The 18,981-nt window shown below is 38.8% G+C and overlaps 1 protein-coding gene across 2 annotated transcripts in view; it reads right to left on the minus strand.

Annotated features, from left to right (window-relative positions):
* Nucleotides 1-5,603: 5,603 nt before the first annotated feature.
* The window catches only part of LOC126996416 (maestro heat-like repeat-containing protein family member 1), a 34,952-nt gene continuing 21,574 nt past the window's right edge, over nt 5,604-18,981 (minus strand). The window contains exons 22-27 of one of the 2 annotated variants that reach the window (XM_050856824.1): nt 18,254-18,463; nt 17,963-18,112; nt 16,754-16,888; nt 16,288-16,390; nt 15,657-15,828; nt 5,604-6,317 (exon numbers count right to left, since the gene is read on the minus strand). In XM_050856824.1, coding sequence (XP_050712781.1) covers nt 15,674-15,828; nt 16,288-16,390; nt 16,754-16,888; nt 17,963-18,112; nt 18,254-18,463 — 753 coding nt within the window. In that variant the 3' untranslated portion in view covers nt 5,604-6,317; nt 15,657-15,673. Of the gene's footprint in view, nt 6,318-9,980; nt 14,586-15,656; nt 15,829-16,287; nt 16,391-16,753; nt 16,889-17,962; nt 18,113-18,253; nt 18,464-18,981 lie in introns of those variants that run through there. The other variant, XM_050856825.1, reaches the window with a different exon arrangement.

The raw sequence follows: 18,981 nt of genomic DNA on the forward strand, positions 1-18,981 counted from the left end.
GTCAGCTAATTAAATGTGACAGGAATGTGGATATGAGACTGTGGAGCAAGTCCTGTTGGAATTTGATAAGTAGGTATAGCAGAGTGAGAACAAAAATTATATTTTTGACAGATGGAACGTGAAGTGGATGCTGGGGCTGAGTGGAGTCACGAATGGACAAGTGATGGAAGCAGCGAAATAGTTCATAAGAAGAACATATATTAACGGGAGATATCGTTGCAAAGGGAGAAATCTCAAGTCACCTGTGACATCAAGGTTAAAATCACCATCAGAACAGGTAAATTAAAATATGAGTGTTGTTTTTGCATAAAAAAATAAGTAAAAATACAGATAATTCTTATAAGCCAGTATACATTATATTTTCCACTAAGGCTAAGCCTTAGAGGAATAATAGGCCTACATTCTTCCTCCAAGGGCTAAGCAGTGTAAGATTTTCTAAAGTACAAGTTTCGGGAATCTTTTTTACTAATTATAAGAACTAATGAAATATTACACATCATACATTTTTTAAAGATTTAAATTAATAATAAAAATTGGCATTACTCTCAAAGCGTGAAAAGAACCAACGTCCCCGTCCCTCCTGCAGCCTTCCTCTCGCCGCCACCACAACAGCCGCGGCAGCATGGTGAGCACCCGGACTCTCTTTTTCAGTTTTCACCCCTCATAAGCCCTCCCAGCAGCCTAAAACAGCCCCATTGTTGTGTGTCTAGCTATCAAGTGTTGTGGGGAAGGTTGGGTATCGGGGAGTGTTGTGTGGGAAGAGGGCAAGTGACGGGCCGCCGCTGCACGTGGAGGCCCCGAGCACCCTCGTTGTCGTAGATTTAGGTGTCATCAGCACGGCCAGTCTGGGGACCCGCCGCCTCCACACCTGCTCCATCTTAAAGTATTGCAGCTGGTCGATGATGGAGTTGGACGCTGCTCCTCTTGAAGTCGGGCCGTGTGGGGCTGGAGGCTCATCTGGAGTCGTTGCCAGGAATTTGTCCAGCCTCTTGAAAGTTTCTGTGCTGGCACCGGTCAGGTCTCCGATGTCCCTTGGCAGGCAGTTGAACAGCCTGGGTCCAGCACAGATGAAGCTTTCTGCCTGTATTGTCTGGATCCCTTAAGAGTGGCAGTTCAGCTTGTGCATGATTTTTCTAACCTTGGGTGGTGTTGACCTGTGCCACCCTTCTCGTTTTGTGTTGGATTTGGTACCATGCCCTCAAGGATTTTCCAGACGTAAATAGCGATGTAGCGCTCTTCGTCTCTGCAGAGTACAGCCTGAGGTGTTTTAGCCTCCCAATAGTTAAGAGAGTCCCTGACCAGCCGCCTTGTGAACACTCTTTGAACCTGTTCAAGGTCCTGGATGTCTTTTACTCTATGTGGGGACCATCTGGCAGACATATTCCAGCCTTGATACAACTAGGGTCTTCCTCAGAGGGAGGTGTTGGGGTCGCCTGATCTGGAAGGTGCAGAGGATCCAGCCACTCAGCTGTCAAGCTGTTTTTGTGGTGTATTGCTTTTCCGTCTAAACTAGAAGGGGGTTGAGGAGGGGCGAATCCCTCCCCTTTAGCTAGGTTTGGTTAGTTTAAATTTATACGTCACGCAGTGTGGGGCGACGGACATGGCGGCGGCGGTCCACTACGTGGACTGGTGTTGCGAGAAATACCTCCTCGCAGAAATAAGTAGTTTTGCTGTATACCACGCATGCGCGCTTGGGGAATACACAGCAGGAAAGTTCTAGTTTGTCCACTTGTGATCTTTGTGAGTGAAATATAGAAACAGTAAGCAAGTTTAACCTCTGCGAGATATTTTGTGGTGGGTGCACAACAGGCATTGAAAAGTCTTGTTTTATTAGTGATAATATGATTTGCGACAGAAACAGTTGGTAGATTATTTCATAACCGAAAACTACCAGAAAAAAACTTACGTCCAACAGTGTCCCACGGGTGACAATTTGAAAATTTACAATAATTAAAATTAACGATAAGTTTCCAGATTGTCACCCGTGGGACACTGTTGGAAGAAATTATTTATTTCCAATAGTTTCCGGTGTGTTAAGAAATAATCTGCTAACTGCTTGTCCAAAATTAAATCACTAATAAAATGAGACTTCAGTGCCTGTTGTGAACCTGCTGCCGCAGCCATAAAATAGCTCATAGAGAGAGGTTCAGTTTGCTTACTGTTTCTATATTTCAGTCACCACTCAAAGATCACAAATGGTCAAACTAGAACAAAACCAGGCAAATTTATTTTTTTGTGCGGGCATATTTGATGGACAGCAGAGTGCCTTATTTCTATGAGGAGGTATTTTTCGCAACACCAGCCTGTGTAGTGGACCGCCACTGCTGTTTTCCATCCTGCGCTGTGTATTTTCGCCGCCCCACACTGTGTGCTGAATATACTTAAGCCGGTGGCAGTGATGGGCCAAATTTGTGGCTTTGCTGCGTACCAGCGACGGGTCAAATTTTTGGCTTGATTTAAACTCCCTAAAATAGAAGATGCATAAACTTATCACAAATATATTAGCTATATAATGATTTGTGTGAGTGATGATTTTTTCTCATTAATTCACTTAAAGCCTTTAAGAAACATAATCCCCGCACCTACTGGGTTAAACTATCCAATCCTAACAATGTAACCTACCTAACAGGGGGGCCCCCCCCAAGCCCTCTTCTATTTGCAACGGAAAAGCAATATGGCAGTGACTTGTATATTTGAAACATCAGCTCGTTACTTAACTGGGAGCTGTCATAAGTCGCTTATATTGTAACTTGAGGACTACCTGTATTTCATAAGGTAGGAAATGAAATATAAAAGCATGTTAGTAAAACTAAGCTTAACCTAGTTTTGACCTCAGTAAGCAGGAATAAATGAAAATTAGGACTTAGGGGGTAATTTTAGACAAATTTATGAAAAATTATCATGTTAAGAAAAATGCCAAGGTTTGTCAACCCTTCAGCAGTCATATGAGTTTTTTTTTTTCTCCAAAATGCTAAAAAAATAAGTAATGACTAAGGCACATGATAAATGTTGCATTGGGTTTTACTTGAACATTCAGCAAGTACTCATGAGTTATTTGATTTTTTGGAAAAAAAATAATTTTATTGTAGCATTCACTGGTATTTAGAGGCTGATTGGCAGCTGGAGTAGGTCTCTTAATGGTGAAATAAATTAAATTTAGTAATGATGGAATATTAACTTAGCAGTTCTATGGACACGCTCTGCACAAGTATATGGTGTTGTCATTACCTGTGTAGTACTGAGATCTGGATCTTCAAGTCCCTTGTGCTCCATGTCTTACTCCATGGCTGTTAGACATGGACACTAAATAGAGACTTAGAGAGGCAAATTGATGCCTTTGGTAATAAGTGTCTATGCAGAATCATATGGATCAGAATGACTGTCAAACTGGTTGACTGGAGACTGGTTCAACGTATATTACCTGCATAGTTCATCAGTGCTAACTACCCAGAAGCTGATCCTGCTTATTGGGTTGTCTCTGTAATGGACAATCCTGAGTGGAGGAGGCCAAGGGGATGCTGACAAAGTTTGTGGCTTGAGCAAGTTGATAGATCCTGCCAGCAGGTACTCAGAATGAAAAGGGGACCTGCATAGACACTTGCCTGGAGGGACCCCTGGACTTGGTGTCGTTGGGTGGGCAAAACAACGCGCCCCTCAGTGCATGACTCCATCGATTGTTTGGTCACTGACTTGGCTGCAATAGGTTACTATCAGTTTATGTTAGGGGGGTCTGCAAGCCACCACCAAACCAGTGCCAAGCCATACTGCATTTTCTTAACTAGCAGAAAAAAACTCCACCTTAACCAGATGGATAATTACCTTGAGAAAAATCATCACTGCTGTAAAGAATGTCATATTGATGAGTATTGTTAAGTTTCCAACTTTTTTACAGTTAGATTATAGAAATATGAATTGTTCTCAAAATGAATTAACACAGGTTTAAATCAGAAAGGTTCATTACAATGTTCTGTATGGTACTTGTATTTTGAATGTCTTACTATTTTTTCTGCTTCCATGACAGCCACCCAAGAAGGATACGAAGGCCAAACAGCCGGCCAAGCAGACTGCCAAAAAGAAGGAGGGAGGAGGAGGAGGAAAGGCCAAGAAGAAGAAGTGGTCGAAGGGAAAGGTTAGTGTTACCTTCCTGCTCAGTATTCTGTAAATTGTCTTAAAGTAGCTGAAAAAATCATTTGACAACCCAATCTCCTGTCTCTGATTCAGTACAGTTAGGACCCATGAAAGTGAGTAGTGCTGTATACAAATACTTTTATTTGTTAACACCTACATACATGTAAAAAAGCACAAGATATGACAAGATTTCCACTTAGGTGATATAATAATAAAGATAAAAAGATATATTTTGCTCTGAGCCATGTTTTTTGGCCTAATTCTTATAATCTTTTACATTTTTTACAATTTTTCCATAGCTTTTAGTGATGGAAATCCAACCCATCCTAAACATCCTTCTTGTTTAGGTTTTTGTTACAATACATAAATATTTGACCTGTATATTAGAGGTTAGCTTACCCTCCAGAATTTTTTTGTTGCACTGCTTTGTTTTCTTTATGGTATATATTCCATCTAATATTGCAGAAGCATCAAGTAGCATTTATTGTTATTCCTCTGAGTTTTACTCAATAAAAATGTTCAATGCATACGTATTTACAAAATAACACAACAAAGCTGACTTCCAAATTAGTATCACACACCAGAAATGTTAATTTTTTTATATTTTGACATGAATTGTATGCTCACAGGGCTGCTCAGTAACTCATAAGTGTTGCTTGTTATACCTATATTTTTACTTTAAAACTATATAGTTATACCTATGATGCCTTGTAAATTTTTGTTCTCATATTTCTCATCTATTCCTTGTGTTTCACTTGTCTGTGCATAGTATATAGCTGGTAATGCAGACCTCTAGTTTAATAGCAAGTGATGTTAGTTATAATATGAATTTAGAAGGCTTAGTAGGAATTTACAGTAATTGCAAACAAGAATAGGAACATTAGTTCAGCCTCTGTATGATGCCTTGCTTGTGAATAAAGAATAAAAATAGTGAGCTTCATAGTACTTTACATCATGTAGTGTTACATTCTGTATGAGGTTTCAAGGCTGTATGTTAAGGAGAGTGCTGTCTAGTGTTGTAATTGGCCATTTTTTCATGCAGTGGGCTAGATATTTTGCTCAAGATATTGGAAAAGCTCTTAATCCTGTCTTATATATTGTTAGAGACTTATAACTACTTAAACTATGGATGTGAAGGAAAATCCATAGCATGAGAAGGAAGTATATACTAGATGAAATAAAAATTCTTCCTCCTAATAGGTTCGTGACAAGTTGAACAACCTTGTGCTGTTCGACAAACCCACCTACGACAAGCTTCTGAAGGAAGTCCCATCATACAAACTCATCACCCCATCTGTTGTTAGTGAGCGTCTCAAGATCACTGGGTCCCTGGCTCGCCGTGCTCTTGACGAGCTCCAGAACAAAGGTTGGTGTCTACAATGCCTTGAGATGGTAGTTGTATGAGACCTTGAGGGGCAAACGAGCAGTAAAATAATACTAGGATGAAAATGGTGCATAATAACAAAGGCTCATAATAAAGAAAGGGAGAGTTTATTATTTAATCACTCCTGGATATGGTTGGTCACTTGATACCAATTTTTTGTGACAATTCTTGATAAATATTTCCTCACCTTTCATGCTCTTACCTCTCAGTCCTTTTTTCAGCTACGTAGATCAAAATAGGTATATTCAATGTAGATGGGAAATTCAAGGGAATGAAAAGTAGAAACTACATTAATTCTAGAATTCCCTAACAGGATGAACATATTACAGGAGTTATTTGTAAGAGTATGGCAGATGGCAACCTTAATGTAACTGGTATGGCTTACATAGTTCTCTAACAATTTTTTTATATTGTACTAGGATAGTGCTCCAAAATGCTAAGAATGCCCTAAACTTAAGGAAAGAGGTTTTGAATAAATAGGCGCTAAGGCCACAAATACCTGTATATCATGGAGGACAGTAGAATCTCTCGTTACAAAGGCTGGTCAATATAGCGTATATCCTCATCTGGCACATAATCCTTGTCCGAACCAGAGTCTGAGAGTGCTCCCACATCATCTTCAGATGAGGAAACCTCAAACTCACTGTCTATCGCCATATGGCAAAAGAAATTGGCCGCCGAGACATTGTTTACACTTGGTCTTGATATTGATGTCACAGGTGGCTTGTGATTCCTCCCCAGCTTGGGTAGTGTTGCCAATGCTACAAAAGCACTCGCGTAGTGTTGCCATTGTCTGCACCAGTCTCTGTAGCAAAAATAAACCCGCTACATCGACTGTAACATTGTTTAGCAAGCCTGACGTGTATACGCGTTGCTAGTATTTCCTGCAATCATAGGCGCTGACGCGTATATGCGTCGCTAGTACTGTATGGGTTAACCTCCATGCTTACTCTTCTTTCTTTGAGAACTTTTCTATGCACCTACTACCTGTCTGCCCCTCACTGCTCTTTCCCTCACCTCACCTTCCATACTGCCATGCTTACATAAAACTGTCTATATATTTGAACTCATTCACCTCCTCCATTCTTTCTTCCCCCAGTCTTATCCTACACATCGTTGTCTTCTCTGCTCTAACTCTGTATGGCTTTGCAAAATCAATGGTCTGCTCTCTTGCCCTTTCAGATATCATAACCTTACTCTCCAGCATTCACTTACAGCTTTCTCCTCTTATATACCCTTTCAAACTCATCTACTATCCTCTGCAGTGTCCCTTCATTCTCTGCCAACAATATGTTTCATTTGCAAACAGGCCTGCCACCAATGACTCCTCTGTACCTCTCACTTTCAGCTTTGGACCTAGCTCCCCCACTCTGGCTTTCATTTCCCTCATACAGCCGTCCTTGTACACATTAAAAAAACATGGTGACATCACACCCACGCCAATATCAGAACTCACTCAACTCCCCATTCACGCTTAGTTACTCGCAGCATTGACAATTGTTTATGAATCTTCATTGCTAATTTTAAGTCCTCATAGATTTAATCATACTAGTTTTTGTTGGTGCATGGTATATAGAAATTTATGTTACAGGAAAAGGAATGTTTTGATGAGTGTAAGCTTCCCAAGGCCCAGAGTAATATTGGTATTCTATTGCAGGTCTGATCCGGCAGGTGGTTAAGCATCATGCACAGGTGGTATATACCAGAACCACAAAATCTGAAGACTAGATTAATAAAGATGGCTGATTAATTTTCTCTTTATATTACCTCTTTACTAATAGAAAGCTAGATATAAGCTTGTTAGCTTAGCATGTGGTGCTGCACATGCCCACCCCTGGAACTGCTTAGGTGGTGTTAAACCATCTGGAAGCTGTAGGTTTTAATAGACTATTAGCTGTCTGTTTGGCTCTTCGTAACTTGAGGTCCCTTGGGTGCATCTCTATAGCACGACTGCTTTACCCTTTGTTTACCAACTGATTTTTTAGTTTTGGTGTTGCCTACCTCAGCACCTTGTATGTAAAGCACTTATGTTAAGATAAGAAGTCGAAATATCCACACCTTCAGAGATAATACTTATTTAAAGTCAAATTTAATTATAATAAGAGATACTTAAGGGCAAAGGGAAAAGTACCTCCTAAACAGATTTTCAAGTGGCCGCGTGTGGCACTGCGTGTATGGCCAATGTGGTCTATTGTTTCGTTTTAGTTCGTAGTTATCACAAGTTAGTGCTGGGTAGCAAAATGCACCAAATAATTGCATTTTAAGGTTTACATCTATAGTAATTAGAACCAGTAAGTGACAAGTAGATCACTCGTCACCTGAAAAGAGAGGCTGACTAACTAAGGGCAGCATATGTTTGGGGGCATGTCGCTTCACTCACTCGTCATCACTCCTGTCGGTCCCCTCAAGCAGACTCCCACCAGTTGCCCTATCCATATCTAGTTCCTCCAGGCAGGATCGATCAGCTTGCCCCAGCCATGAGTTACGTGAGCTCCATTTACATTATAATATGAATATAGCATAAAATGATAAAATACTTTTTTATGGTAACTTGTATGTTTTGGTGTCTACATGTAATAATAAGTATTTCACGTCAGGAGCCACATCACTTCATCGTAAGTGCAGCAGCCTCTGGAAAATAATACAGGATATGTGACTTCCTATACCAAGAATACCTTATGGTCTACATCTAAGCAGCAAAGACTCAGCCTGAGGCAATGGTAAGTGTTGCTTAGCCCTCCTGGGCCAGGCGCCATCACAATTATATGTATGGCTCACTGGGGATGGTTTAGAATTTTTCTATATTTCTGGTCTATATCACAAGCATTTGTAATAATTTTTCATGGTTATGCAAGTAGACTAACAAACCTTTGACTTGTGTTCTGCAAAGATTTGAAGGCACTACTGTTATAAGTTGGGATGTGGCATTGATTTTAGTAGTCAAACCTCAGAACTTGAATGCCCCAAAACTTGATTAACTTGGAATCTGTCCACTTTTTTTTTTAGAAAATTTTGCCCCAGAACTTTATTTTTAACTCGAATGCAGCCAACGATGCCTGTACTGTACGGGACTGCTCTTAACACTTATGTTTACGCTGGAAGAAAAATTTGCTCGTAAACTTTGAACCTTTTCTTATAATTAAAATTTAAAAATAACAATTATAGTGCATTTGTGACATTACTGAAATACTTTACTTAGATATTTGAGTATTCCTACGTCTGCAAGATGGTGGATACATGTCAAATGATATGTGTTTGGTCAGGTCACAGGCCACCTGGGTTTCTGGTGTAAAATGACTGTAATAGATTCATTTTTAGGTCAACTATGAGACCATTAGTGTTGCTAATCAAAGCTGTTGCTGAAACCTATTTACATACGAGGTATGCCTATTCTGGAAAAGTTTGCAGAGAACATTAAAAGCTGTTAAAATAAGGAATACTATGACTGTTAGTGCTGGTTAGTGGCAGATAAACATGTAAGCAAAGAAATATCAGTGAATTAGTGGTGTGATAAGCTTGTGGCATATCAAAATTAGTTTATATCCAGTAATTATGTAGAAATTATGTTAGTATTTACAAAAGTTGTTTCCAGTAATGTATGTAGAAAAATATATTCGTATTTACAAAATAGTTCTACCGCATCGTTAAGTGTACTGTACGGTGATAAAAAACAGCACTGTTATAACGGATGAGATGTGGCCTGAAGGCAGTAACTGAGGCAGTGGGTGTGAGCTCTCTCACGCGGGTAACCGCTGTCTTGCGGACGTAGGAATGGCAGTTAAGTGACAATTCGATGGCTTCACCTCAATGAATGGGATTAGCGGCCCATGTCGACTCCACCAATTCTATCTATGATGCTGACACATAAATCCTCACTTAAAGTTCAAATTAAGACTGCAAAAGGTAGACCAGTAAAGTCCATCACTGGTCCATTTCCTGGCAGCTGGTAAAATCGGTCACCCGTTATTTAGTTGTTAACTTGCCTGCTGTGATTGGCACGGATTTCGTGTTCACTGGTAGCTTAGTAACATACTCATAGGTCTTTCTCTGCCTCTGTGGTGGATAGTGGAATATTTCCCATGTGGTATTGGTATGCTGGATATCCCCTCCCAAGGTGCATGACTTCACATTTTTCTTCAATGAATTGCTGCAGCCACTTTTTGTTTCATTTCTGTAGTTTGGCATCCAGCATTTTTGTTTTCAATTCTCTGGGCAATTAGATACAGGCAACTGCAAATTAATTACTAATTCATGTTTTTTCTATAGAAATCAGTTAGTGAAAATGTCACAGGTAATGAGAATTGGAACAAGGTGGTGGGCAGCTGGAACAGTGGACCTCACCTCACAATTGGCAGCAAAGGAATTTGTTCTAAATGAGCATTGTGTTAAGTAAAGCTGTTACAGTGTGGATTATTGTAATTACTTCTAGAAAATATATAAGGACATGTTTAGAACAAAAGATATGCAACATGCTTTATGGATTTTAATGACGAGCTATATAACATTATGGCATACAATGGTTATAATATAGTCAATAGTTTACTCTATTAACTGGTCACAATATAATAATTTGTTTACAAAGATTCTTTACATCTCACAACTTTTGAAAATACACATGACTAGCATATAGATATTGCAAATAATATACTTTAAAATATCCAGTATAAAAATGCTGAGATAGTTTTCCCTATAAGTTAGAGAAACATCCCTAAGCACTTTATGAATGACCAGCTGAATTATATATTTTCCTGTGATAGGTGTAGGGATTGAAAAAGTATTTTATTTCATCGTGTAACTATTGCATAATGAAGTGTGATTGTGTAAAAATGCTGAACTTGCAGCAATTGGGTCAAAGAATAGGAAAAAAATACAGTTGCTGGCTTTTATCACCAAATAAGTTAATCTTACATGTGATTATTACAGAACTTTGTGCATCATCACCACCAGTTCTCTAATGATGCTCATTGAAGTTCTTAGATGAGAAAATTAATGCACCCCAATTATTTGAATATTTATAAAATGTGGCACTGAAATATTAAGAATGGAGTGCAATATTAGAACCTATAACATCACAATTTGAGTGCACCAGGGAAGTGATAGTGTTGTAATGCATAAGACCCCTGAATGTTGACAACTCCCTGCAAAGAAAATAAGGCTTCAAACAGCATTCTGTTGACTAATTCCCTTGCCCACAAACAAGATCCCAGTCACTTTTCAACTAAATTTGATAAAGAAATTAATTTGAGACTAAATACAAGAATTAGAAATTGGGAATTCCATGAGTCTGAGGTCTGCATTATCATGATATGCATACCTTATAAATTAACAAAATGCTGTCTGACCGTGCTAATATTTTGAAACTCAAAATGACTAATTGGTTATATTTGTCATTACTGCCCGTATGTTATTAGTAAAGTACTACCACCTTTAAAAGAGGGCCAAGGTGCGGCCAAGGCGGGGCAACAGCTGTCTCCAGCGTTGCCATGTCTCTGTAGAAGAACTTGACACGTGATTCATGTCAGCTTCAGTCAGTGGAAGTACTGCTGCTCGTGAGAGGTTTAAGATTTATTTTTATCAAGAGAATATAATATTTTCTACTAATATTCCTTCACACTATCTTATAAATATAATCGTTACATTCTTTATCCACCTTAGAACTGCGGCAAAAGTTAAATAAATGTAATAACATTTTCTTAGTGCCACTAAAATATGTATGCCACGTTTCTTTATTGCCGTATAAATATCATACGCATAACTAGTTTACGTTTCTTTGATATATCATAATATTTATGTTAAACTTGTATTGGTGTGTGTTTTATCATTTGCGATGCCCTTTACATATATCACTTAAGATATGCATCGTGGGTTTGGGAGAACCGCGTGCAGTGTGGCGTACCTTTAAGGATGGTACTACTATACCAACAACTGTTTCTTATGCATATCATATCATCCACAAAAGTGGACATGCTGTTCGTCATCAGGTTGCCAGAGCATGATAATGCAAACCTCAAACTTTTATATTCATGTCTATGGACACACAGAAGGCCACAGATGAGTCACAGTAATATATTCAGCACATGTTTGAGTTGAAAGTTTGGCACTGGAAAACATGTAAATTTATGATGCATTACGCATGCCAGGTCCATCTGTGGCATCGTGTGCTAATTCATTAACCCGTGTGCGTCGGGTGACGGGAATTCCCGCTTGGGCGGAAAGCGTCGGGTGGCGGGGGTTCCCGCCATCCGACGCGCTCGACTTGGCCAAAAATAGCACCTCTTCCCAACATCATATCTCTGCCGTGCTGCAACCTAGACACTTCAAATTTATTTCATCGTGGAGAGGAAGGATTGGCGATGGAAAAACAGTATAAATTATTGTTTTCTTTTGAAACTGCCACACGGGGCATTGATGAAAGACACCTATTTTTCAAAATCTATCAACACTGCCCGCGTGCTGTGAGGACGAAAATAATCCTCTAGCCTGACGCTTATGGGTTAAACACACATGATTGGTAGGCATTGCAAATATATTATATGTGGGTATTACTTTGGCAGTATAGTGCCCCTGACAATGCTCTAGCATGCTTGGAAGTATAAACAAGACATACTCAGTCTTAATATGATTCTAATGCTAATCAATGTGTGTTTTTGATGATTATGATGAAAGTAAGGTTTGAATGAGATCTAGGTAGGCAAAAATTATGTTGCATTTTGTTTTACATGTATAGTATCGTGTTGGAGGTTGGCTTTTGGCTGCTCATTTAGGGACAGCTATTCTTACCTTTTATACCTTTTGGATTGACTGACTGAATATTATATTTTATATGGCAATGAGTGGGAATAACTGGTATATATAATGGGGTATGCTACAACAAGCCAATGTTATTAATTTTGAAAAAGCAGTTCACCCTCCTCCCTCCATATGTTCCTCAGATGCCCCATGTAGGCCTCCCAGGCCAATCTCCCTGCCCTGAATGAGTCCCAGCCTCTTCAAATAAACTACAGTACTAATAATGCCACACTACTTTCAGGGATATTATGTTCTATCTTCTGTGTTTGATGGTTACATACTTAGGGGGTTAAGCAGATTATGATGCTAGTACTCTGCAGGATGAACTAGACAGATTGTATGATTGGGCAGGGAATTGGCATATGGAGTTCAATGTCAGAAATATATTTAGCATTAGTTAGCCCTCATCTTGATTATGCAGTTCACTTCTGGTCCCCTTACTATAAAGTAAATATCAAGAAGTTAGTTTGTGCAGAGGAAGATGACAAAACTGATTTGTAGGTTGAGAAACTTGTCATATGAGGATGGACTTTACATTTAAATTTCCATTCTCTAGAGAGGCAAAGAGTGCAAGGAGACAATCGAAGTTTATAAATGGATGAAGGGCTTTAATAAGGTTTTGGTGGTAAGAACCATGTAAGCAATGGGTTAGGGTTGGATAAATTGGCCTGTTTGCAGCTGGGTGTTTTGATGCCTATTACCACCAGAATTTTAATTTTCTGTTTCCTTGGGTAAAGGGATGACTTAGTTACTTTTTAACACCAATTTGCCCAGAGAATTTGACATTGATTGCCATTGCAATATAGATTATATTAACCCCTAAACGACGGATATTGTTTTCATCGAATGGTCCCCAGATTCGGGTAAAAACAGCTGCTATTTTTTTGTTGTTTATCACACTGTATGAAGCGTCTTAACTCACAAACTGCGATGCATTGTGTAATAGTCACGCTCGCAGGTGTGAAATGTAGCCAGGGTGTGAGTTGCTGGTATGAAACAATGTTGCGGGCAGCTTAAGGTGGGCCTCCGCCATGGATGCACAACATATTAACGCAGCCTGGCCACGGTAGCGGCATGCTTCACACTTTGTGAGAGCCAATATAAAATACATTCAAGAGAATGTAAGATAAATTTATGGATGGATGGGTTAGGTGGGATTAGGTTTACTGGAGCTGCTTTGTATAGGCTTACTGGCTTCTAGCACACTCCTTATGTTCTTTATTAATGTGTCCATATCTTGCTTCCTACCTTGCAAACTACTTTTGTATTGTCACTATTAACCCTTTATACAGTGGAAAACATATGAAACAGTGTGGAGGATCAAAATAAGTGTGTGTGTGTGTGTGTGTGTGTATATGTATATATATGCATATATATATATATATATATATATATATATATATATATATATATATATATATATATATATATATATATATATATATATATATATATATTAAAACCAATATTTACAGTGATGGGAAGCAAGTCTGCATGGGTCTGGAACAGATCACCCTTAAATACATGCATTTTAATCTATGCTAGGCCAAGCAAAAGTTAAAAAAGGGCATTCAAGAACCAATTACATTAATTTTAGCATACCCCGCTGTAAGTACTTTTTAAGCTTTGGAGCTTTGGCGATATTGAGAAAAGTGGGGATGGGAAAGACAAATCTCATGTCACCTAGAAAGTATGTTGACAAGGGCTGGGGTCTTCAGAACTTATGATGAATTGTCAAGAATAACTGTCAAAACATTGTCAGAGGCAGATTTGAGATAGCTGTTAAAGTGGCAATATGTTAACTTCAGTTAATACAAATTTAAGAGGTAAAACTCATGTTGTGTGAAACTAGAGTAGCCTCTGCTTAATTTCCCTCCTGGGGCTTTGTTCAAATTATGCTAGTTTGCTGCCTTACTGTACAGTAATTTAACTCATCCGGTGCGATTGGCACGGATTTGGCTTTCACTGGTAGTCTGGTAACATATACTCCCAGGTGTTTCTCTGCCTCTGTGGTTGATGGTGGAGTGTTTCCCATGTGGTATTGGTATGCATGACTTACATTTTCTTCATTGAATTGTAGCAGACACTTTGTTCCATTTCTGTAGCTTGGTGATGTCTTCTTGTAGGAAATCCGCAGTCAAGTGGTTAAAGATTTTCATCATACCTACAAATCTTTCAATGCAGAACTTCTGGAAACACATTATGCACTGAAGTGGATGAACAAGTGCTGCTGTTAGTATGTAGGTGAAATTCTTCCATAGTCATATGTTAAAAGGTATGCATTCTGAAATAAAAGAAATTTTATATGGAAACATCATCAGTAAATATTGTTAAAATCTACTTATGATTATCAGGGTATGTTATATTTATAAAATACAATTTAGTAAAATAATTAGGCAAACATGTATGTGCACTAATATAGGAAAGGTTTAAATTCCATATCAATACTAATATCCCTGTGGGACTCTGAAATGGCTATGTGTGTGTGTATGTATTTACCTATTTGTAGTCTACTGGGCCTGAGCTAAGTTCTAATAGTCCCGTCTCCATATCTACATTTATGCAGCCTTTCCTTCATTTGTTGGACACTGTTTGCCTCCACCTCTTCCTGCAAGCTGTTCCATGTGTTAACACTTCTATGTGGAAAACTATACTTTTTTAGGTCACTCAAACAGGTTCCTTTATTAAGTTTCTTCCTATATCCTTTATAACGCTTTATAAAAATTTCTCTTCCTGTTGTTTTCCCCTTCTTCTTTCTCTTCCTTCTTCTTCTTCCTCGATTTCTTCCTCTTCCTCCTCAATAAAACTCTTAAACAGGCCAGATAGAAGGTTTAATCTGGATCTGGACAATAATGTGCAGGGCACCTGTATAGGTGCATAGCACGCATATTTGTGTTGGCTGTTGGGGGGACGGGGGAGCCGAGTGTGCAGGGGAGGGAAGTGAATCAAGTGTAATTGTTAGTGTTGGTGTGTTGTGGTGACAAGTGAGTATGTATTTGTTTTCTGAATGAGTCTATTGTACCGCAGTCTAAAATCTGTTGAGGGAGGTTGTTCCAGTTATGTATGGTGCGTGGAAAGTGTGAGTGCTTGTATGCAGTGATATGTTTGGTATTTATGGATGTGTGTGTTACGAGTGCGTTGACTGTTTGCATTGTGTAGGTATGTTTGTGGGTCAATGTCAATGTGAGTGTTTGTGATCTTGTACATAAGTGTAAGTCTGTGTGTGTGAAAGAGAAGGAAGGAAGTAAAGGAGCAAGGGAAAGCATGAGAACGAGAGGGAGTCCTTCAAAATCGAGCCCCCTCCCTCTCCAATTGAAAGTGTGCAAAAAAATGTAATACTGGACCTTTTCATTACCTTCACATGTGGGCAGACTAGAGCACCTGTGTGTGCTTGAAGAGAAGAGGGATGGCAATGGCAGCAGCTGTCCTCACTGATGCATCTGGGTCTCGCAAGAGATATAGCAAACCATGGCTTACTGATGAAATGTTGAGCTTCTCACTGTGTTCACAGTGGTAAACCAAGTTACCTGTATAACAGTACAGCATTAGAGAGGTATGGATATTGCTGAGGCATACTGAAACCTACAGAAGTGTGGTATGTGTAAGTATACACAGTGGTCAATTTGGAAAAAAATCAATAGGATGGTGTTACTGTTTCTCAGTAAGTTAAAAGTCATTCATCCAAAAGGTAAGTTACTAAGGAGGGTGGTAGCTATACAGGGGGTATGGTGATCAAAATTTTCTCCAAGGGAGATGGCATCACCCCTAACTTGGGCCTTTTGTATACACAATTGTTGCCCTACTATTATAAGTACAGGTTGAGAATCCCTTATCCAAAATTCCTGGGACCGAAAGTATTGCAATTTTTTTATTTTTTCGAATTCTGGAATGTTTTATTTGAATCTAAATAAAAACATGCTTTCAATGCATGCAACACCCTACCTCTACTGCAGTATGTCACTTGGATGAATGCCAAACTAATTTACCGATTAGAAGTGCAGCAGCTTTTCGTAGTGATGACTCTGAGCTCTTGAAATATGAGGAGGTGGCTTGTATAAAAAATCCAATGTAGTCCACCAGATCTGTCACCTGTGTGATACATGGTACATTACATAAATATATATATATATATATATATATATATATATATATATATATATATATATATATATATATATATATATATATATATATATATATATATATATATATATATATATATATATATATATATATATCAGCCTATGAAACTCAACATTCTACTGTCTCTGTAAGGTGTAAACATGAGTTTTGTATACAGTAAGGAAGACAGTTCTGTGAACTTCAGTGTGCATAGTTTGTATGCTACTGTCAAGAGATTTATTATTTAAATTTGCAGATTAAACACTGGATACTATAAAGTTACATGCAAAAATGCCATACTTGTCCTGCTATGCAGCAGGCATTGCTCACCATGTGTTTGGTGAGGTCAACAATAAACTGGTGATAGTTAAGTTGTCCACTGGGAATAAGATGGGTCTGGAACATTGTATTCATCTCCTTTGAACCAAGATGAGGGCCTAGTGCCTGCAATGCACTCTTACACATCTGTGGAGCAAAAGGTTATTGGTGTTTAAACAAATACTGAAATGAAATTAGACAAAGAAATTGAAAGTACACACTTATAAACCAAGGCATTTTTTGTGGGACTTTTTTGCTTGTAAATCAAAACACTCGTAAACTAAGGCACTCATAAACTGAGGTTTGACTGTACTGTGAAAGGTGTGTGTGTCTGCATGTATGTGGGGGAGGGGGTGCTATGAACTCACCCGGGAGCCAAGGGGGTGCCAGCCAGGAAAAGTTTGAGAATCATTGGTCTAAATGGTACAAATGAGTTGAGAATACTGCTTTGCAGAGGATGAGATGTAAGCAGCTCAGATGAGGAATAATGATTTAAAAGTTTTAAAGAATTTGATTATGTCCATTTTCTTTTGTTTTAATAATTCTATAACATTTTGTTTAAAACCTCCTGAGTTTCTTGGGGGTCTCTTTTATGCTAAATACTTTGTTGTTTTCAAGCAATGAGGAATGTATCTCCATTAAAACTGTTAAAATGCTATTGGTATACGATCAATCACTTAATGGAAATTATTTTGTGGAATGTTACCAAATCCTATAGTCAGTATACAGGAGAATCTGCTCCATAACCTTTACAGATGTTGGGGAATGAATGAACAAGTTGTCAATCAACCAATATGGGTATGAGGAGTAAAGTGTAAAGTAGGGAGCATGTCATCTCAGTCGATCTGCTATGCCAACTCTGGGGGTCCCTCCGAGAAAGTCTCCATGCAAGTCCATTTCTCATCCTAAGTACCTCATGGCAGGGTCCATCGATTTTCTCAAGCCATGAACTTAGTGGACTTAATTCTGAGCAAGGTTAAATTCTGGATAGTGTGACACACACCTGCATAGCTGAGTTGGTGTTCATGGATTAAGCAGGAACTAGGCCTTGATTTAGTCTCATAGAGTGATTGCTGAGTTGACACAAAGTCATTCCAGCGACTGATATCCCATGATTCTGCATTTTCACTTATTACAAAAGGGTGTTAGGATAATGCTTTAATGACTAAAAACTTCTCAGCAAAGTAGGAATGAAATGTGACTGTGAATAAGTCAGCATACCACTACAGTAGGAGGATGAGGGTCAGCCAGGTGAACAAGGGCAGCCAACAGGTGAAGGTGGAGGTGTTCCCGAAACTCTTCACTTCCACCCACAGATGCTGCGAGTCCTCGTAGCACTCCAAGGCCCGCCTCTCGTATCTCACCAGAAGACTGCCATGAGGAGAGGTACAGTAAGACTCACAAGAAATTATAAAAAACTATATACTGCATGTAAGTCTAGGTTGAATTACAAGTGTAAGAAATTGCGATTATATAGTGATGGAAGGATGCTACCGATCATGTCTCACACACCTTCTCTGAGAAAAGTCTTATTCTGATAAGGAGTGTTGGGGTGTGCTGAAGGACGGTCTCTTGGGGCAGGCGGGGCAGCAGTGCAGCCAGGCCTCTCAGGGCCTCCAGTGCCACCTGGCTCTCTACACTTAGTTCTTCAGAACTGCCAGTATCCCGTTGGTCAGTTGCCCCAACCATGGCCGCGATGATCTCTTTCAGTTTCTCTGATAACTGAAGAGTACTCAGTGCTTTACTTTAAGATTCAAATAGTTTGAATGAGCTCCTATAATTAAAAACTAAAAAGCATTACAATAATATTGATCAAACAAGAAGAATGCTGTTAACTCACATTTATTTTGCAATTACTGATTTGTTATTAACTTTCTTGTGAGAAATTCATATATTTTTGTTAATACTGAAAATGGCAAAATGTGATGGCACAGTACTGACTTTGCCACTTTTATGCCATACTACATTATGTATACTACATTAGCTGGAGCTATGAGTTTGTACTCTACAAAAGAAAAAATAGTTAAGATAATATACCATAAGAAATATGATGCAAGAATGATTAAAAGTTGATTGTGAAATCTGGAATGTGATGTCACCCAGAACTGGTATGATAAGGGGACTGGAGAAATGTGACACTTTACACTCATGTATACTGCTTGTATACACTATAAAAAAATAAAGGGGATGAATTATTAGAACATATGGTGAAAAATGGAAAAAAATAAGATGCGTCAAAT

This window comes from Eriocheir sinensis, chromosome 10, assembly GCF_024679095.1.
Source record: "Eriocheir sinensis breed Jianghai 21 chromosome 10, ASM2467909v1, whole genome shotgun sequence".
NCBI classification, from domain to species: domain Eukaryota; kingdom Metazoa; phylum Arthropoda; class Malacostraca; order Decapoda; family Varunidae; genus Eriocheir; species Eriocheir sinensis.